We start from the raw sequence: 22,366 nt of genomic DNA, 5'->3' as shown, positions 1-22,366 counted from the left end.
AAATTTGCTGTATTTCATTCTCATTTTTCTTTTACTGGCAGAGGCATATCCCACTCATTTTCCAGTAGAATTGCTTAGGTTCCCAGAAGACCACCCACAAAGCAGAATCAAAAAAGAGTCACCTTGCTTGCAATAGCCAGCCTTCTGAGTTTGAATAAATTACTTATTTAAAAAGTCCAACTGCCTTGGTGCCAAAGCCCAAAGTTCAGGGTGGGGATCAGGGGGTTTTTTTTATTATTTCAGAGGGGATCTCTTCAAGCCTCTAACTAGTACTTGCCACTAGGTTTAAGGGTTATATAGGCATGACAGCAGACAGAAAAATTAACCTAGAGGTTTTTGCATGTTCTTGGGTGCATTATAGTGAGCCAAATGTACAGCTGACTACTTTAGGAGAAGAACCAGATCAGATAGATGGACTAATGTCAGGATCAGACTCCTTCAAGCAGAGCCAGATAAGTTAATGCTGCAATTGCTTGCTAAGTACTGTGCCATAACATCTGGCTCCCACAGGACTGATGCTTGTTCAAAAATCAGTGTGAAAAGCAGTAAGTTATCCCAATGAACACAACTGATCTCATCAGTACAAATTTCTTCGGTATTTGCTGATATACTCAAGAGCAAGGGTATATCTTCTTGAAAGTATGTTTCCTTGTAATTCCCCTTTGCTTTTCCCATCTCTACCATGACCATGAGCCTGCTTTTTAATTTTCCTATATTTGGGAACTATTGCTGTTTTAAAATTTAAAGAAGAAATGCAAAATAATTTGCAATCTGCACAAAGCTAGCAAAAAGAAAATTTGTGAGTAATTACAGCTAAAGTGGCATCTGTGCTCCCCTTAAGGAAAAAGGCAGCTGCAGAAGCTGTACACTGGGATTCAGATAAAATCATTAATATCTGAGAAGTTATTTTTCACTATGCCATTTTTTTCCTCCTCATTCTCTGTAATAAATTGGTCATCATGATTGAAAATAAGTTCTAAGAGTATTTTTTAGCAACTTTATTTGATATTAACATTATGTCTAGTGTGATGAGGATAAAGTACCCGGTACATTCATGGTATAGCCTGTCCTTTTAATTGTGTTATCTGCTACTTTCAATTTTTGTCTCAGTGAAAAGTCTGCTTTGTCACTGTATGTGTGAGAATTCCCAGGTAGGTACATGATCTTTCTGTAAAGACTAGAATTAAAATTAAGATCAAGAATGTGCCATTATCTTTGCATTTAATTGCCTGATCACATACTGTCACATTGATTATATCCTAAATGTTGTATAAAGTTCATAGAGTGTTGCAGCATCTTCCTTCTACATCAGAGTACAGCAGAATATGTCAGACTACACTGTAGGATTGCATTGAAATGTGTGGTTTTGCTTTTGCTTTACACACTGGGTACATTTTGGGTTAAAAATTACATGATGTTACCTCTGAATGGTTGAACATTTTGACTACATTAAAACAGTGTTTGTTTTTCAGGCAGTCAGACACTAGTCCAGCCACTGCCAAGCTCTGAACACAGGGTCAAAAGAGTGATGTCCTCTAGGCAATCTGCTGCTTTGAGTTTTTTTCCTGCCTGCTGTTTTGTGCCATGAATGGTCTAATCTGACGACCACTGATCTATAGTAGTGGTCAAAAATGCTTCGATATGAAATAATATCATTGGGCTTTGGGGCAACGTCTGCTGAATTTTGAGTTTGTTGTAAGAGTTGCAGCCCTTGAACTTTTGTCTCTAAGCTTTACCTGAATCACTGACATAGATTTTTTTCTAATGAAAGTAATGCAGATTTCCACTGAGAAAAATCATTGTGGCTAAATAGGAGTATCAGACTTGCTGAGGGTATCCTGATATGGAGACCTCCATTCTGCCAGCTTTTTTCACATAAAAGGTCTTTTAGACTCTTGCAAAAGTTGAGAGTTATTCTAGAGTAAGTGTTAAGGGAGCTTGAAACACTATGGGATTTCTGACATGTTGACTAGAGGACTTCTTGATAACAAGTTTTGAAGCAACCTCTCCCTCTGTGATAGTCCTCACATCTCTCAGAAGGGCAGAAGTTACAGCCCCTCTGGAGCAAGCATCACTGCCTTTCCCAAACTGTCTGCCCTCTACCTCCTCTGCTCTGCATTTTTTATTTTCCAAGTGCCATCTGAGAGGCTATTTCAAAATAAAAAAAAACAAACTTCTACAGCAGCACTGACATTTGCAACTTGATAATTGTGTTATGTGCCAGCCCTTGCTCTGTCTTTTGTTGAACTCCTTGTGCTGTACTGTTGTTCAGTGCATGTTCCATGAGTCTCATCTGACTGCCATTTTTCTCCCATAAATGGACAGTTAACCTGGAGCTGTGGCAGTGGCGGCGTAGAAGTTTACAGTTTAATTGCTTTTCCATTTTTGTCATGAACTTAATAAACCTATCAAAGTTAGTTTAGGTGGTCATTTAAGTATGCTGCATCCATTACTATTGGCTTTGATTTTTGATTTGCTGTTGCAGATTGTATTCAGAACAGTCCTTATTAAAACATGATTCTCAGTGTGTGGGATTTCTGTTGTCAGACTAAGTTTTAGGAAACAGTATTAACTACTGTTAATTCCTTTGCTTTTTAATGGCCCCACCATGTTTCTGTGTATTTGGGAACATTTTTTACAGCCACTGTGGGGCTGGGAATGAGCCTGACTCAATTTTTGTTGAATACCATGTATATTTGCAATGCTGTGTAAGTGATATCTAATAACAACATGTGTGGCATGTGTTACATTGGGTAACTGGTTGAGGTGTTTTGAGAACTGTTAAAAACCATGTCATTTGTTTAGTATAGTATATTTCAACTGCATCTTTGGAGCCATAAATAGTTATTTTAAATGCCTTCTTTTTTTTCTTTTTTTTTTTTAAGTGCTACTGTTATCAACTCAATTGGCTTGTTTCAAGAATTCTTAAATATATGGTTTTCTTTGTCTAGCATAAATTCATGTTATTTTCACTGCCTTAAAAATTATAAGTAAAATTTGTATTTATAAAAATATTAATTATTTCTTTTGGATTTTTTTTCAGATTCTATTGCTTTTTATAAATTTTATTTTATTCAGTGTGTGAAAGCAATGAGAAACAATTTGCATAATAGCAAACAGTTAAGTGTCTGTCACTTTATAAGATATTGAAAGATCTTTCCCCATAAGAGAAACTACAAAGAGATGTCCCTTAGTTTTGCCTCTTCAGCAAAACAGGTATTACATACATGTGACTTTCAGACATGATCTTACTACCTTCAGTTGGTTTAAAAGTTGAATACATCCAATCAATTTTTCATCCTTACGTTAGATACAGGATGGAATTGAAGTTTAACTGTATTCCATTTAATGTGCATTTCTCACTTCAGTCAGCTAAGGAGAAAATGAGCCCTGACAGGAAACTGGGCAGCGTTTCTCACTACCAGTAATCACCTACACAATGTGAACACAATAGCACAGTATGAGCAACAACATAGTAGTTCAGCACCAAACTTGTATCTATTCAGATTGATATGTGGCTTCTCCGCAGTTTGTTCAAAGCAATTTGTTCCTCACTTCATCCTTAATCTGGTTTCTATTTTGAAAGCATACTTTATTTCCTTAAATGTAGAGTTTAGAGTGGCAATACTGCCATGTTTCAAGTCCTTTAGCAGCATTGCATTTATTGCTTTAATACTATTTATTGTGGTCCACAACTCTTTTCTGTTAGAATTCAGTAAAATAACACAGAAATACAAAATCAAAGAAACTACCTGATCTTGGCCTGAAGTCTTCACTCAGATTCCATCTTTAATGTTTCCATCTTGGAAACATTTCCTGGGGCTAATCATCCTGTCAACAGTAAATTAGAGACTTATTTGTTAGACAAATGTGAAGACATGAAGATAATCTCTATTTTAAGAACAGACACCTATTTTAAAGGCAGTGCTGTATATTTTTTAATTTACATTTTCAAATGTATTTAGTACTTGCAAAATTCACTTGACATTTTAATATTTTTTATATTTTTATATATATTAATATGTATTGTTTCTGTATCTTTTATACTTATATTTTATTTTATATTTTTATTCACTTGGTGTTTTCTATACAGTATCAGGCAGCCAAAAAGAAAAGCAATCCTAAGATCGACAGCCTTTGCACTTGTTTTTATCAAGTCTGAAAGTGCAAAAGTGGTGCATGTTTTGTATTTTCTTCTCCTAGTCGAAACATGTTAGTCCAGAGCCTTTCTGCAGCTACAGTCATTCAGAAAGTGTTGCAAAGGTGTAATGGGGAATTTGGTGGTGTAAAGCTGAATTTGGCCTGGCGTGTGCATTTCTTCCTTCCTCTTGAGTAACTTTTGGAGTTGTTGTGGAAGATCAGTCTTCCCTTTCCAAAGGGAAGACTGCCCTTGTCATCTTTGAAATATTAACATTTTTCCTACTAGAAGAATGTAATTTTTATTAGATTTTTGTTTCTATCTCCAGCTTTTGCACATCAGTGGCTCGTCCTGGTTTTGAATGAATTCAGAGTCCCAGTAATCTTTGGAAGGGAGGATGAAGGCAGTATTTTCTTTCTCTGCTTAAGGACTAAAGGAGAAAGGCCCTCTCACACCTGAACTTTGACTGCTCAAAACTGTCCCAGAAATATTCCCTGATCATCTTCCCAAGGGTTCCAAAACCCGAAAGCTCTGCAATAGCTGTGCTGTCTGGAAACAAAGGCAGCTATTCCTTCTTAGTCATTATAGGGGTGGGATTTGAGCTTTGAAAGGATAAAATAGTGTCCACAGGCACTGGGGAAATAGAGAGTAAGTATTAGTAATCTGCATTAAATGATATTAAAATTATTCCTCGAAGATAAGAAGGAGATATTGATGGAACATGCGATTTTATTGTACTCTAGCTCTCACTTACTGTGCATAAAATATTATCCCACAGCCTATGAATCCATACACATGGGAAATATATAGGACATGTCATTTGTGAAATGTGAGTGATAGGTATTAGTAAAGTTTTACTATTAAGTAAACTCTCTACTCACTAGTAGTGCATATCTAGGCAGTAGCTTTGGGGAGTTTTCCCCAGTATTACTGATTACTGGTTGTTCCTTTAGCTAGTATTTTATACATACATTTTGGAAGAAGCAATACTATGTAAGTCTAGTAAAATAGTCAGTACTAAGAAGATGGTATTGTTTTCCTTACAATATTTTTTGAAAGAAAAGCAGCATGAACCAGGACCATCTGCATGCTGAATTCAGGTTCATCTCATCTGTGTGTAGCATCAAGCTGACCTTTCTGCTTTCTGCATTTACACTCTGCAGACTCTTGCAAATGCAAACAATAAAACTGGGCTCACAGCATGCCTGTTATAATTGTCATGGGTATATGCTGACCTGTGGAAATCACTACACTGTTCTTAAAGGACAAGTAAACTACAAAAAAATTGGAATTATCTAGGCAAAAGCCATAGAGCCACTTTTTAATTTTGTCCATTTCCTCTATATTTTTTTGTCTTTCATTGTTTTTACTTAGGCAGCCTTTAAACTATAAGGCTAAAACCTTGCATGTCACTCATTTACTTGAGAATTAGTATCTTGGAAACTGCATGAGTTATTTTTCAGCACAAAAGTGGAAAAAAATGAAACAGCAGGAATAAATAGAAAAATTTATTCCCTTACAAAATTAGGGAAAGGGAATGAGCAGCAGAGAATGCTGTGTCTTTGTTGTCAGGAAGGGAGGGCTGGGTAGAGATAACTGCCAAGGATAAAACTGCATTAGACCTTGCCAAAGAAATTAAAACAATCGCAGATTCTTCACCCTTATAAATACAAGTAAAAAAAAAAGGGAAGAGGTGAAATCACTGGGGGCAGTTTGCCCTCTGTCCTTCTGCCTTTTTATTCCCCCTTTTTCCTTACTTTTAAATATTTATTTGCATTTACTAGTTCATTTCCAGTACAACTTTGTTGTTGTGACTGGACTGCAGAGTCTACTGTGCATGTGTCAGTCTTTTGCCAGGGAGCCCTTGCTCTCTGAAATACCAGTTTCACCAGAGTGAATGAGTCCCAACGGGCAGCTGTATCCAGCCCACACCCTTCCCCACTGTGCATAGAGGCAGGGTTTGACAGCAACAGGGAGCTAGCAAAGACTCATGTAGCCACTGCATCAATGAGAGCCTCCGTATTTATCCTCCCGAGTGGCAGACAGTTTCTCCCCTGTGTCTGGATCATGGAAATGGCTGGGGCATACCACAAGTTACCACTGGCATTTTCCATCTTGTGTGAGACATTCTGCTTTATAAGCAAGAGAACTTCAGTTTTGCTGGGCAAGAGAGTATCTTCTGTCATAGGAATAGTTGGAGGTATGATTAGTGGCAAAAGGCACAAAAGTAAAAACTACAGTAGTCCAGTCCCCTAGTGTTAGTTTACAGGTATAACCAAATTCAAAAGGGTCACAAGGGTTCCTAAATGAAGTAACGAGTTCCTTAAATCAAGGATTTGTTCTTAATGATGTTTTAAAATCAAATGCTTCAACCTTCCTGAGCAGATCAATGACAATGGTATTTTGCTGTGGGAGCTTTATTTGCCCAGTATATGTTAGTTAAACTTCTCCTCAGGTGGACCAACAAGAATGGAAGGAAGAGCAGTAACAAAAATGACATGTTGCAGAATCTGTTAACTGTGTAGTGCAGCTACAGAGACTTCACATTCACATATTTATTTGTCTCACTGAATAATAAATAGTAATCAAATTACATGGAGATGGCAGTATTGAAATATCAGCTGATGGATTCTTCCTTCATCTTAGAAGAGTCTTCTACTTTCAGTATTTTAAATTCATACTCTTCCTTTTTTTATCCCATTCCTTTGAACAGTATTTATGTGAAAGTTGATGCATATATGTTATGTTTGCTTATACAGGACAGTTCTTTCAGAAGGGATTTTGTATACAATATAGTCATTCATACACATACATATTAATATTAAAAATTATAAAGCTTCAGCATAACCAACTAACCATCAGAATAGATTGTATTTGCAGAAACTTAGAGACCTTTCATGTCTCAGTGACATACATAGCAGTTCTGGACAAGTCTAAATCAGAAGCAGTCCTAGTAAAATAAGCCATCCCTCACATAGAGCATTTCTGCCTCCCCACCCCTGCAATTGGTGGGGATGGGTTATGCTATGAAAATCAACTAGTTCTTAATTTTTTCTCCCAGAAATAGGCAAAACAACTTAGCTAGCTTTCCCAAGTTATACCAGTCTCACAAATTTCCTGCAATTCATCATGAAACTGGCAACATGTTCAGCTGATATGAGAACCACAGTAAAAAGTGTCTCGTAGATACACTTCCTTCAGGTCAACAGGCAAAGAACTCACTGAGAATTTAAGTCTCATCATCTGTGCTGCTGACCCATAGATCTCCCACAATGCTTTAGAACATCAGGGTTTTTTCAGTTGCTGTTTCTGGCATGACATAAAAAGGCAAAAAAAAAAAAAAAAGAACAAACAAACCACAACCCAACCAAACCTGTAAAGGCTCAATTTTATCTCTCTGGTTTTCCAACAGATTTTTTTTTTGTGTAACAATAATTTCTGACTTTTAATATAACAGAAACAATAAATAAGATTTAAAAATGTTTAAAAGAAAGAAAGAGAAAGAAGAAGGTGGTCCTGTGGCTTATGTAGCAAATTTGGAGACCAAGTTGCATTTGTATTGCATGTTCAAGAATCGTCCTTGAGCTTACGCCAGATTTATAACTCCCCTATCCCACCTTCTTCAATACCAAAATGAGAATAATCAAAACTACTGGGAACCTTAGAAGGTCTGATATAAATAATTCCAAACTAATAATAGATTTTCCAATTTGCAGATTATCTGTCTGTTGGATTTTATTCTGGATGATGAGAAGGTACTCTTTATTACAGAATTACTTTTTATCATTATGAGAAAGTGAGGAGAAAATGGGATGGCATCAACTATTTACCTTAATTTTGGCCACTTCAAAGCATATACCTGGCTTAGTAATCAGCAGGTTTTTCTCACTTACCTGTTTTTTAGGTTGTGCTGTCGATGGGCATCCAACCCCAAACATCACCTGGCTTTACTCTGGTGAGCCTCTCAGTCTGCAACATCAACTCCTGGCAGCAGGACGGATTCTTCATATACTCAATGTCAGTGATTTCGCTGATGGTGAATTCAGCTGCCTTGCTCAAAATGAGGCTGGCTCACTCACACAAGTAATGACCCTGGCTATCCAAGGTAACTCTTCAGTTTCAGTCATTTCACCCTAGAAAGCTCTTGACATGGACTTCACTTTACTGCCTTTCTCATCCTGAATTTCTCCCCTCTGAAATCATCACCACGCATATCAGGAAAAAGATGTCTTAATGATTTCTTGCCATGGATATAGAATTGCAGGACTACTGGGTACCTTACAGTGTCTTAGGTTTTACTTTACCAAAATGATACCAGATATTTCTGCTCTGCTGAGCACAGAACACACCTTCCTGATTCAAGCTATGCTTACATTGAGCCTGGACAATTTCCTTGTCCCGAAATTCAAGGCAGAGGTGGCAGAGTTTAAACCTTTTAAAACAGAAGCCCCTCTATTAATACATGAAGGTCAGCATCTCACAATCTCTTCTTCCTTGAAAACCCTTCACTTGTAAAAGTTCTGGAACTGTTTTTGTTAGTGATCTCCTAGAAAAAAGACAATGATGATAAAGCCACAAGAACACTGGGGTGCAGCTAGGCTAGAACAGAACATGCAACTTTCATTGCTCCAATTGTCAGTGATGGAGAGGTGAAGAATTTAACTTTTCCTTCAGTTTTTGCTATAAAATTTTGAGTGTGTGGCTATTCCCACATTTATCTTCAGGACAAATGATCTGTGTGAACTGTCTGATAAGAGTGTTTCAAGATCATAGAGTCATAGATACTGCTGGGAACTACAGCTAACCGTATCTTCATTAAGTAACACACCTTTAAAAATACAGATGCTCACTGGCATCTGGCTTCACTTAACTGCCATACTATGTTACTAACTTTACATGCCTGATGCTTCTAAGCACCAAAAAAAAGGGTTTGTTACACCAAAGGCAGTCAGGGGTTTGAATCAGGTGCCTTGCAGGGGTAGGCATCTCCTTTTCACTGTATCCCTGTATTTCATCCTGGAGAACATCTTCAACTCTCTCCGTTCTAATTAAACCCCTGCTGTCAGTTTTCCAGTGTTAACATGCCTCTCCCACACTTCCTGGCAGAATACCGGTGGTCGGTGGACAAGCTGACAGCTTGCTCGGCTTCCTGCGGCCACAGAGGGCTGCAGCTGCCCCAGCTGAGGTGCTTACTGGATGGGGCCGAAGTCAACGCATCCCACTGCGGAGAGACACCCAAGCCAGCTCTGCAGCCCATCGCATGCAACAGAAGAGACTGCCCTTCACGGTTTGTTTGGCTCATGTAAAAGTATCTTACATGCATTTAAGACGTGCTTGGAAGAGTTCTTTGTGGGGTCATCGCACCACTGCAGCTTCTCTGGTACCTGTTTGGAGAAGTCATGGCTAAAAGGGAGGTTTTGAGTGCTAAATCCAGACAGTTGGGATTTTGTAGCAATACTAGTGGAAAACTTTGACAGTACAAGGTAGAAAGAGAATTTACAGCTTGCAATGTGTTGGGTCACACCCTGTGTTGGTTATAAATCTCATGCTTGTTCTGAGCACTGAATGCATGGAAATTTTGTCACCCAAGATCTGTAGGATCATTTCTTTTTTGGCTTCATAGCAATTTGCCCCAACAATATAACAGACAAGAAGCTAAGTTTAGCAGCTATTTCATTATTTTATTCTGAGTTCTTTTGTTGCTTGAAAATCAATACAGGCAGGACTGTATCTGTAGCTGCAGCTGCAAAGTATTCCCTTAGCAGGGTGAAAATATCTTTTGTAAAATGAGCACATCTCATCAGATCTAGTGGGCATGAAGGGGGCTGAGTTCTGCCTGTTTTTGGAGTTTGCTAGCTTGTTGTTTCTTTGGAATTTGTAACTCTCTGCCCTTGTAGTCCCCTGGTTTTCACTTACTGCTATACACAAATGAGCCAGGACAGCTTGAAAAACCTTCTGGTTACACCTAGGTCTTCCTCTGGCACATCTCAACTACTGTGTCCTATTTCTGACCCCTCACTACAAGAAAGAAGGACAAAGAAGCTGGTAAAGGGTCTGGAGTACAAGTCCCGTGAGAAGTGCCTGAGGAAGCTGAGGTTGTTTACCTTGGAGAAAATGGGGCCCAGGAGACCACTCTCTTATCACTCTCTACAATTACCTGAAAGGAGGCTGTAGTAAGCTGGGGGTCAGCCTTTTCTTCCAAGTGACACGGGACAAGACACAAGGAATCAGCCTCAAACAGCACCAGGAAAGGTTTAGATTGGCTATTAGGGAAAAATTAATCATAGAAAGGGTTTTCAAGCATTGGAACAGTTGGCCCAGGGAAGTTAGTTATCATCCTTGGACATATTTAAAAGATGTGTAGATGTGGTGCTTAGGGGCTTGGTTTTATGGTGCACTTGGCATTGCTGGGTTAATGATTGGACTTAATGATAATAAAGATCATTTCCAACATAAATGATTCTCTGACTTCACCCTTCACAGAGTTACAAAGTCTTTTTTTTTTTTTTTGACGCCTTTGGTGGACACTCTTTGGTGCATATCTCCTTAGCTGAGATGTGTAGACATGTTTTTACATATTTTTTATGGTGTTACCCCCTCCTCTCTCTTATTTCCAATGTGGATGTGTTATGTTTCAGTATACAAGCACTTACAAGTAGTGAGCATCTCAAGATGTAACACAGTACAACTGCTTTAGTACAATTTCCCTCATTCAACAGACATTCACTCATTCAACAGTGATTTGGGACTTGTATTAAAAAAATACTGAGGCAGGGAGAGGTAGTAAGCAACCTGATGAGAAGTGCCCAGATTCACCACTCTTGCTGTGTCTTGGGCATATTGCAAGTTTCTGTTTAATTACCTTTTAAAATATATTCCTACTCTTCTTTGCAGGCGAGTGTTTTCTGAGTTGCCAGCTGAGTCATAAGAAAGAAACCAAAAGAGATTTGATGAAATATGAAACATGCTCATTAGCAGCAGTTTTCCTTGCTGTTGACAACGAATTCCATGGGAATGGTTTAGGTCTTTTTATACCTTCCCTGAATTGTAACACGACCCCAAATCCTCCCTCAGCTCCTGAGAAACTGCTGAGATGTAAGCTTGGAAATAAAAGTTGATTGACATGCAGACCAGAGCTTTATAAGCAGTGCGGAAATTGCAGGTTCAGCCTCACCAAACTGCATAAAAGTACCAGTGTTCTTGTTTTCCATGTTGGAAATATGTTTGTTTATACTTGTTTCTGAGACCACTGGAGTTAATCACCAGCAGAAGACAGAGGAATAGAAACGTATGTCTCTCCATGGGACTGGAGAATGCCCGTTGCCTATTTTGTAAAGTAATCATAAACACTGCTGGTGAGGGACGTGATAGGCAGTATTTTACTCCCAAAACCACACAAATCCTGCCAAGTATCCAGAAACTTAATGAAGCAAACTGCTGGCTTGACCATAAAACTGTTCAGAAAGCTAACAATCTGTTGCATTCTCCCTATTCCTACCTAACACTTTCCCAAACCTGACTGTATGAGTGTTTCACCTAATGATCCTTACAATGACAAAATGCATTAGACTATTATTTTCTGTTATTTACTACCCTTTAGCTAGTTGGACTGGATTTTTTAAATGCCAGTACACAGGGGTTCAGAGCCTCAGCCTCAGCTGGTAAATGAATGGTCTGAGTTTAGAGGAAAGAAGAGCAGTGTCCTTCCTTCCCTGGGCTAACTGTTCCTGAGCAATGTTCAGGCTTTTCTGGATTATGCCAGCTGTCAGGGATACAACAGAGGAGGCAGGCACCAGCAGGACCCAGCAGGCTTTTGGCTATTCTCTCACAAGTTTGAAGTGGCCTGTGAGCTACTCCAGCAGCTACACAGAGATAGTTTTCCCTTCTAAGGAGTTCTACTGTGGTAGTCCTAGCATTGTACTGCAGCTTGTGACTGAGGCCTCCATGGGATCATGGTGTAAGAGCAGACTTGCCCAACCCCTGTGCCAGGTGTTTACTAAGCCTCTAAAAACAGCTTTTAGGGCAAGAAAATTAATTCTGGGGCCAAAGAGCCTTGAGAATGATAAATTCATGAAAAAATTTGCAGTTTTCTCAGCTTTCATCCTCTGAATAGTTTCTAGTGAAAACTGTGGGAGGCTGAGACACTCAGATGTTCCAGGATCACACCCTAAATGAGCCAACTCACTGTTGCCTGTCTTTGGTCCAATCAACAAAGACCAGTTGATGCCAAGGATCCTGCAGACAGCAGCACGTGCCTGCTCCCTGACCTGTTCTCCTTTCTCTCACAGGTGGATGGTAACATCCTGGTCTCCTTGCACACGGAGCTGTGGTGGAGGTCTACAGACGCGGCGAGTGACGTGCCAGCGCCTGACAGTGAAAGGCAGCTCTGTCCCAATGTCCAACGAGGCTTGTGCCCAGGTGTCCAAGCGCCCTGTGGACACACAGAGCTGCAACAGGCAGCCCTGTGTTGAGTGGGCGGCCTCCTCCTGGGGCCAGGTAAGGAACAAAGTAGCATTCCAAGGACAGTCCCATAGTATGGGCTAGAAAAAAATGAGGGCAATGATTTTTCAACCTAGTATCCTTAGGTTATAGTTTGCAGGCTTTTGAGGTGGACACTGATTTGCTCAGGTCCTTCTTTCTGTATATGATGCACTGCCCGCTTGGATTTCTGTAGCTTCTCACAATCACCAGAAATGAACTGCTCATGAACTGCTTTTACTTCAGACCCCTGTGTCCTCCAGTGGAATGGTCTGCAGATCCTTGTTACAGTGATTAGTGACACATCTGAAAAATAGCCTTCTTCCAGTCTTAATTCCCCTTACCAGCCAGTGAGCGTGCTTCGGTCTTGAGTGGCTGGATTCAGGACTGATGATTGTGATAAGGTTCAAGGCAGGAGGACTGTGCAATAATTCAGTTTTACAAAGTTGCTGATGTTGCCTGAGAATACCAAAAAGTGTGAGCTTTCTTGACTTGCTTCATGATGAAAGGAAGAATGGAGGGCTAAAAGCATTTTCAAAATACTTCCTACTGCTTTGCAGATCTACAAATTTTCTCTTAGCAGATTGCATTGCACGAGGGTCTTTTATGATGCTGGTAGTTAAAAAGTGCCTTCAGCTACTAGAATGTGTTGCTGTTCACAGCTTGAAAACACCTTTTTTAAGTCTTGAAAGGTGACTGAGTTATTGTATTACAAGTTAAGCTTGGAATTATCCATTTATATCAAAGAAGAAAATTTTCACTCCCTATGAAATTTCAGGAAAGGCCTGGATCATCTTTGCAAAAACCATTATGGGCTGTATTGCTCCCCATGATATCATATTCAGCTGAGATAATCAGATAGTTCAGAAATTAATTTCTGAATTTTAGACCTCTGTGCATTATATATAAAATATATTTTTTCTTTTACCTTGCTTACAAAAAAAAACTTCAAGTTCCACATGGTTGCATACTCTCTAGTCTCCAAGCCAGAAGAGTGTTACACGTAGTTAGGAATGTACCACTGGTTCAGTAGTACATTGCTTGGCAGTATTACGGGGTATCGGGTCACCCGTTGTGCAGGTGTAGTGATCAACTTTCCCAGGTCACAAACAGCCTACCTGCTCTACCCCTATCTCTAGAATTAGTTCCTTTCCTTCATTTAATGTTCCTGGCATGTTGTTCTCCATTGTGTAATCCCATGGTGTTTTAAAGCTAGTGATTCACACTAATGACCCCTTATTCAACCTTCAGTTTGTTCTTTGATATAATTTCCAGACACTTATAAAAACAGTTCCCTAATAGTTGATGTAATTTTAAAATAGCAGAAATCTATGCTTCCTACCTATGCCAAGTTATATTTTAATCAAAGGAGAGGATTAGGAGAGGTAAACTGAAATGTAATTGTTAAGCTTGAATATGTTAGGATGGCCTTAATTTTGGAGAAAACTTGCATATCTTTTGTGCTTCTCATGCTTCCTGCTTTTATTTATTGTCCTTCAATGCTTTTAAATTATTCAATGGAGTGGAATATGTCCTTAGTTCAATGCATTCTTAGTTATTTGGCCAATTCACATACTGCAAAATGCACAGTAAAAGTAATGTATTGAGATTTCCTGTATGGATCAAAGGCTCTTGACTAACGGAATGAGAGTATTTAATTTCCCCTAACAGATGTATTTAAGATTAAATTATTGAAGAGAAGAGGTAATGAATCTAGAGAGCAGATACAGAAATATAATTTAAATGCTGCTGTAGGCGAGTGAGGTAGAGCAGAAAATGGCTGCACAGTCAGCCTTCAACGCTCGCAGAGGTACAGAAAGCGGTTGAAACCTCAATAGTCTCTGAATAGCAGTATCCACTTTATTTCACCAGCAGTTTTATAAAAAATGGAACTTGCCCTGTCTTTTACCTCCCCTGAATGAATCTTCTGTGTTTGCAGTGTAATGGGCCTTGCATTGGACCACGACTGGCTGTACAGCACCGACAGATATTTTGCCAGACCAAAGATGGGACTCCTGTGTCATCTGATCGATGCAGTTCCTTACCAAGGTAGGTACCAAGAAATGTCTTATGTGTGAATCCACAACCCTTTTCAGAGATATTCAGTGGACTAGTAACTTAACTGAAAACTTACAGGTTTCCCCTATGTGATAAAGAGGTCATGCTGCAACCTGTACAGTATGTGTAATGAATCTTACCAGGCTTATAGCCTGGAGTTCCCTATTTATTCCTAGGAGCTTCAGGCCAGTTGGCCAAAAACTGGAAAATCTATACTTGCCAAATCCTGACTGCAAGGCTGTGCTAGATCTTCTTGAGGTGCCAGTATTCTCACTTATTTAAACACAAACTCTAACAGAAAACAAAGGGTCTCCACAGGTTTTGTTGTCCTGCAAATAAACTCCACCATCAACATTGTAATGATATTTGCTTTACATGAGACAGGTATATAAATTATCACTGATCATGACTGAATATTAATGTAATTGGCTTGTTGGCAGCCACTCATGCCTTTTCACTACCTGTGTGACAAACTGAACCAAGTGTGCCTATATATCCTCTGTGAGACTGTCTTGAAAGAAAAAGGGTTTCAGAGAATTGGTTCTGTTCTCCCTGGCTGTAAAGCCATAAAAAAGTTACAAAGTCCTGCTGGACCACATTGGTCACCATTCATTTCACCTTTCAGCAGATCTTTGGTTCAGATGTTTGTGGAGAGGGCATTTCAGCCAAATCCTCAAACAGTTCAAATGGTCATTTAGCCTGGTGTTGGTATACTAGTGTACACCCACTGAGGGTCTGGTCCTTGAGAGCAGTTCAAAACTGCTGGCCTCACCTGGCAGTTTTGGAAGATCTGATCCATCTGATCCACAGTACTCTGAGTGAATTACCTTTGGGATTATCTAATGTTTGCTGTCCCTCCCTTCCTCCTGCCCACAGGCCATTGAACACCCAGAACTGTTGGACTGATGTCTGTGGCGTGCACTGGAGGGTCAGCCTATGGACCGTCTGCACGGCTACGTGCGGAAACTACGGCTTCCAGTCACGGCGTGTGGACTGCGTGCACATCCGCACCAACAAGCCCGTGATGGAGCACCACTGCTCCTGGAGGCCGAGACCAGCAAACTGGCAGCGCTGCAACATCACTCCCTGTGAAAACGGTACTTTGCTGAGAGGAGGGGAGGCTGAGTGGTACAGAAATAGGAAAGAAGGGAGAGTCGTCTCTCAGAAATGCAGCACTGGACCTTGCAGCTGGGCATCCTGGGGAACATCCAGCCCAGCCTTGTGCAAAATCAAGTGTCTAAAGCTCAGCATCCTGGAGAGGAATGCTGCCCATTGTGGATGCTTTTGGCAATGGTGTTAGTGCTGGGATTGTGTCTCCTTTCTAACAGCATGAGAAATAATTCATGCAGTCTTCTGGGGCAAGTTCACCAAGTCAATCAGAGGGATGGAGCACCTGTCATATGGCAAAAGGCTGAGGGAAATGGGATTGTACAGCCCTGTTTTCAGGTGACCTACTTGTGGCCTTCCAGTAACTGAAGGGAACTTACAAGAAAGATGGAGCAAGACTATTTACAAAGCCATGTAGTGGCAGAACAAGGGGGAATGGGTTCAAATTGAAACAGAGTAGTTTTAGTTTAGATATTGGGAAGAAATTCATTACTATGGGGGTGATGAGACAGTGGCACAGATTTCCCAGAGAAGCTGTAGATGTCCCATCCCTGGAGGTTTTCAAGAACAGGTTGGATAGGACTTTGAGAAGTGGTCCAGTGAAAGGCATCCCTGTCCACAACAGGAGGCTTGGAACTACATGATCTTCAAGGTCCCCTTACAATGCAAACCATTCTATCATTCTATTATTAACTATCCATTAAGGGTACAGACAGAAGTAAAAACACAAATTACAACCAGACTTACAGCGGTAGTCCAAATATAGTGGGTAGGTGGATGATGGGAAATCCTGCAGGCAAGACTGCTTTCTTTCAGATTACAAGCAACAAGTTGGGCCTGCCAGGGAACTAGAAAAGTTACTAATTTTGAGAAAATGAGAAGAACAAAAGAGAACAAACAATGTGCTTGTTTGAAAATTAGGCTCTCATCCTCAATTTTGCAAGCTAGTTGCTTTGCAATCATTGCAGATGCAGTAGCAGAACCCACATGTGCTTACCTATATTCACACTAGCTCTGATGCTCCCTCTCAGTAAAGCGGACTTAGGTCCAAACTCATGAGTTGGGGGGGGCGTAATGGAAGCTGAAGCAATGAGGAAGATTATAGGTATCAAGCAGGACCTTTGCTGACACTCCAGCCTCTTTCTGCTATACAGAAATGTCCCAGATTCCAGGGTTGTGCAGGGATACTGAACAGTTTTCCAAACTGAAAAGCAGCAGGCTGTGGGCCTCAAAAACCGTGCAAGTGGTACCAAAACCTAAGCCCTAGAGGAGTTCAAAAGGTGTCTTAACATCTTCATGGTAGGTGGTTTCTGACCTGTGAAAAACTCAAGACAGCTCCCAGTCAGCTGGATTGACACTCCCACACACTGGCTCCTCAAGTGTGGAAAGCTGGCCAAAGTGTCTCTGGCAACTTTGTTAAAACAAGTATCCAGTTTCATTTAGTTCTTCATCTTTGGTTTAAATGTTAGGAAACTCGGAGAGCCTCTCTAAAATGCTGGTAGATGACAAACTGACAGTGTTGGAGCAGCTTCAGATGCCCTTTCCCCAGGCTCTGCAAGTAAATGTTGCCTATCAATTCTTCATTGATCCTGTGGACTTGCAGTCCACATTCAGTCTTTGCAGCCAGTCAAACTCATGCTCACAGTAAGACCTCCCAACACAAAGGTTCTCCTCTTGGCCACCTAAGGATATATGTTCTCAGGTAAGAAATCCTTTGTTCATAACTTCATCACCATTTCTTCTTCTTGTTTCCCCTTTGGCAGTGGAGTGCAGAGACACCACAAGGTACTGTGAGAAAGTGAAGCAGCTCAAACTCTGCCAGCTCACCCAATTTAAGTCACGTTGCTGTGGGACTTGTGGAAAATCTTGAAGACAGACGAGATGAAAATGGAGGAACAAGGGGATCACAGCCTTTTCTTCACTGAGCAAAGGCTTTTGCAGAAAATACAGATGGATGGAATGATCTTTTTCATTTTATTTATTTATTTCCCTTTAAAAAAAAGCCTTTAACAACTCATTGTTGTAAAGGGACTTGACAAGTTTTCCCTAGTATGAATCTGGGAGACAGAATGCAGATAAACATGGTCATGAGGGTAGAAGACAAAGAGTCAGAGAGACCCATGACACCAAGAAATGTGTATGAGAGGAGTGAGGCTTTCCCTGAATCTGTGTACATGCCTGTGGGACACACCAAGAGACAGGTGAAGAAGAGGATCAGAGTGAAAACCTAGCATCATATTACAGAATCACAGAATCAGCAAGGTCCAAGGAGATCTTGAGGGTTATCTAGTCCAACCATTAACAGCACTACCATACCCACCCCTAAACTATGCCTGGTTGCCACATCCAGACTCTTCTTGGACACTGCCAGAGATGGTGAGTCCACCACCTCCCTGGGCAGCTTAATCCAATGCCCAGTTTTTCAGTGAATATTTTTTTTCTAAATATCTAATCTGAGCCTCCCCAGCTCAATTTGAGGCTATTTCTTCTCATCCTATTGTTTGAAACATGGCAGAAGAGGCTGACCCTCACCTCATTACATCCTCCTTTCAGGCAGTTGTAGAGAGCAATGTGGTCACCCCTGAGCCTTCTCCCACCTAAACAGCCCCAGTTGCCCCAGTTTTTCCTTATAAAATGTGTCTTTTAGATCTTCCACCAGTTCTGTAGCCCTTCTCTGGATATGCTCCAGCACCTCAATGTCTTTCCTGTAGTGAAAGGCCCAGAATTGAGCACAGGATTTGAGATGCAGCCTCATCAGTGCCGAGTACAGGGGGACAATCACTGCCTTGGTCCTACTGGCCACACTATTGCTGATCCAGGACAGGATGCCATTGGCCACCTTGGCCACCTCGGGCACCTGGGCACATGCTGTCTCCTATTTAGTCAGGTTGACCAGCACCCCCAGATCTCTTTCTACTGAGCAGCTCTCATCACTCTTAGACTATCTTGAGAATACAAGCACATGAGTTTGCTTTATAAGCTTATTTGTTACATCCAAGATTGGAAGCTTTTTTAATTTCTAAACCCCTTTCTCCTTCCTACACCAGCAAGGGACATCCTTGTGATCTTTGAGGATCTGGTGTCTGGAGGAGTTGAATAATGTTCTGTTACATAAGTGGGTCTAAAATACACCTGGAAATGTTTCCAGTTGGAGCCTGTGAGGGAGGATTGGGGACTGTTGTCCTCAGCACAGAGGTGCAGTGGTGATATTAATAATGAACCAGCAAAAGGAGAACAAGTATGATGACAGATCTAAGTACAAACCTGCAAACACTGTTCCCTACAGAGCATAGTCAGGAAAGATAGAAATTGTATATAATAGACAGGAGACACTTTGCATACTGCAGCCTACTAACACTTATTTAGAAAAAAGAGGTACTACTTCCCAAAATTCTGGTTCTTTCACACCTGGGGTTTTGGAAAAGAACTTGAAGAAGTGTGTTTTTACACCTGGGGTTTTGGAAAAGAACTTGAAGAAGTGTGTTTTTCTATTTTGTTAATGTGAAAATTCTCTTTCCTGGCAGCCAAGTCTTTTGGATAACTGGTAGAAAAGAACTTTATTCTGAATTGTCATGGTTGTTACTACTCAGTTGAAACAGAATCACTTTAGCATCAGCCCCACTGGACTAATGCAAATAATTTGTAAGAAACTTGCTTGTCTCCAGCTGCCTCCCACAACAGAACAGGTGCTATGAAGCAGATCTTTAGGTCCATGTATAACACCCTGAAGGTACAGTCTAAAAAATGAGACTCAAACATCACACTCACAGCATGATTTTGCATGCAGGCTGTGAGTCTTTCCTCCTGGCCAGCTGCAGTGGATATTCAGCTAGTAAAGTGCTACATGATATTAGTTCCTGGGCATTCTCTGCTCTGCTCAGAAAAAAAAAATTAAATTAGAGGAAATCTACAGAGAAGACAGTTTAAGAATTGTGGAACTTTAAAGGAGAGCTACCTGATCTCAGGTTTTGCTTCAAGACCTCTAAATGAAAGGTTTGGTTGTGCCTCTCCTATAACTCCTGTTGGGGCTAGTGCCTTTTGGTATGAAATGCTGTTCAAGTTCTGCTGTACTATAGCTTTCATGGTACATGGATTTTTCAGTAAAACTGGGGGTCTTTTATTGAGGTCAGTGCCAGGTTCATGACATTAATCTGTCTCAAATTGGCTTACTTTAAAACACATCTGGGAGTGATGGGTCTTCAAGAAATAAGCATCATTGCAACTTTTTATTTAAAAAAAAGAATAATGACTTTCTGTGTATGTAAATGTATATCTTATCTGTATATTTATTAGGATTTCTTGTATAAAAAGTGCAATATTAATAATTGTACATTATTTTGTCCAGATAAAACTATTTTGTTTTTTTTAATCTCCCCAGAATTTTGTTCCTCTAAAATCAACAGTAATAGTGTATTTCTCTTAATTTTAATAGCACTTGCATTTAATTGGGGATCTGCTTCACTGTGCACAGAGTGCTTTATAGATAATGACATGAGGGAGGGATGATGTTTTTAACTTGTGAAATTACAATTATGCATGGAATGAAGGACAATTCCTTAATAACATAATAATGGCAATGATGATGATGACAATGTGATGGATATTTTTGATACATTAGTTAACAAAATGCAGCATGGGGAAGTATTTTCTTTTGTGTAAAAGTGAAATATGTTAAAGCTATCACATGTTCCATTGTATCTGTGTAACTGCACAGGATAAACACAAAGGATCTGATCTGGTGGGGCCACTGTGTTGTCTCTGCACAGTGTGGATTTAATTTTACATGTCTGTCTTCTGAATTGTGACTTGGCAGCATCTCAGTAATATAAAGATTACTGGTTATTTTTTAGAAGGATGCTTTCCTTCTCTAAAGAGAAAACAAAACAGCAAACTTGTATTTATATAACTTTTTGTACAAATAATGCAGCTTACTTATTTAATTACAACTGTCTGACGTGTTGTTTTTTAATCTTAAAAACAAAAGCCAAAGTAGCAAAGCTGTTGGATCTGTCTGTCCTTATTCTTTATTATGATAGCAGCACACACCTGTTACACAAAGTACACATGATGTACCTGCCCTGGGGAAAGAGGAGATGTCTTATCTCCTTTTTAAAACCCTCCAGACATTTCAATTCTGCACCCTTCAGAATGGAGGTATCTTGGAGATATGTTTTAATTCTCCATTTGCCTTGCTTTATTCTTATTTGCTAATGGCTTACCCCTATTGCTCTTGCAGAAGTATAAAGCTGGTCCAATTACCATGAAGATCAATAAAAGCATACTCCTTTTTTTAAGCAGCAATGCTTCAAGATACAACTTTCCTCAGCAATCTGTGGCTTGAAGAAACACCTGTTAATTCAGTCTGTCCTTACAGGTTGCTGCTGTCTTCAGTAATGGACCTGCCAGCTACCTGAAGCATCAGGTGTGTGTGCAGAAGGAATTGCAGTAATGGTCTGAATTATGAGAGGAAAGAAGAAAAAAGTTAATAAACATTTCTTCTTAACAAAGTAAAAAATAAAGTTTTGAAAACTAAGTTGTTGCCCTTTTCAAACAAACAATATGTCTCTGCTGAAAGGGAACAGCAATTTTGCTCTGATTTTTTAACAGTTTCCCTTGCATGATGTTTCTGCAGATGTTTTCTGGATACCTAAACTGCAGCAAGTAATACCTCATATGGACAAGGAAGTCAAAGACCAGATCTAAGACTTCCAAGCAACAGTACTGAAGGCAATGGGAATGTCATCATTCATTTTCAGTAAAACAAGTGTAGAAGCTGTAATGTGTGTAAAATGAACAGGTTTGCCTATGTTCTCAAAGGAATAATTATTGTCTCTTATGCTTATGGATTTAGTTACTACTCAAGTCAAAGAGTGCTCACAATCTAAAAAGCAAGCTTCCAGTTTTGCGGTCCTGACTAATTTTCCTCCCAAAGGAAAAGCAGTTCTGGACCAAACAGATACAAAAAGGTTCCCCACAGAAGATCTTCTCCTAGCCCCTCTTATGTGACAAGGAAAACACAACTGAACTATTCCAGGCATCTGTGTCTGCATGCTTGATCTCAAAAAATAGGAGCCATAGCCAGAGTTTTCCAAAGTAACCTCTAGCTAGAAATTTTTTCCTGCTCTCTAGATGTAGTTATATGGACAGAAATTGAAGCTTGTTTAGTTTTAAATTTAGGATTCTTCTTGCAAACTACCTATCAAACAAAAAGGCCTTACCATTTTTTTCGTGCACCAACATTGATTCATAAATAAATTTGATTCTTTTAGATCAGCATCACCTGACATCTCTATTTGTAGAAAAAGGTCAACCAAAAGCTTACTCTTTTCCAGATTTTCAAACCATAAAGTTCCTCAAAAGTTTTTAGTGTCAGGTTTCAGCAAGTGTCAGATAATTTTAGCTGGTAGTTGAGTAAATAAGCTTCATTCATTCAGTTGCAAACTTTTAACAGAGATGCTTTCAAAGTCTTTTGAATGTCAAGTTTGCTCCCAGACCAGCAGTGTATGCAGATGGGAAGCTCAGAACTGCTAATGCTAATGCTAACTCTGGCTGTACATATTAACTGCAAACCACAGCTTGGGGATC

General features: G+C 39.9%; 1 protein-coding gene across 5 annotated transcripts in view; it reads left to right on the top strand.

Annotated features, from left to right (window-relative positions):
* The window catches only part of ADAMTSL1 (ADAMTS like 1), a 398,190-nt gene extending 375,964 nt beyond the window's left edge, over positions 1-22,226 (top strand). For 3 of the 5 annotated variants that reach the window (XM_038124995.1, XM_038125000.1, XM_038124999.1), the window contains 6 exons: positions 8,043-8,243; positions 9,245-9,425; positions 12,427-12,634; positions 14,556-14,665; positions 15,551-15,771; positions 17,545-22,225. In XM_038124995.1, the coding sequence (XP_037980923.1) occupies positions 8,043-8,243; positions 9,245-9,425; positions 12,427-12,634; positions 14,556-14,665; positions 15,551-15,771; positions 17,545-17,651 (1,028 nt within the window). In that variant the 3' untranslated portion in view covers positions 17,652-22,225. Of the gene's footprint in view, positions 1-8,042; positions 8,244-9,244; positions 9,426-12,426; positions 12,635-14,555; positions 14,666-15,550; positions 15,772-17,544 lie in introns of all 5 variants that reach the window. The other 2 variants (XM_038124997.1, XM_038124998.1) reach the window with 1 other exon arrangement.
* Positions 22,227-22,366: the final 140 nt, after the last annotated feature.

This window comes from Motacilla alba, chromosome Z (genome assembly GCF_015832195.1).
Source record: "Motacilla alba alba isolate MOTALB_02 chromosome Z, Motacilla_alba_V1.0_pri, whole genome shotgun sequence".
In the NCBI taxonomy this organism is placed as follows: Eukaryota; Metazoa; Chordata; class Aves; order Passeriformes; family Motacillidae; genus Motacilla; species Motacilla alba.
Note: the sequence above shows the minus strand (reverse complement) of the source record. Positions and strands in the feature narration are given on the sequence as shown.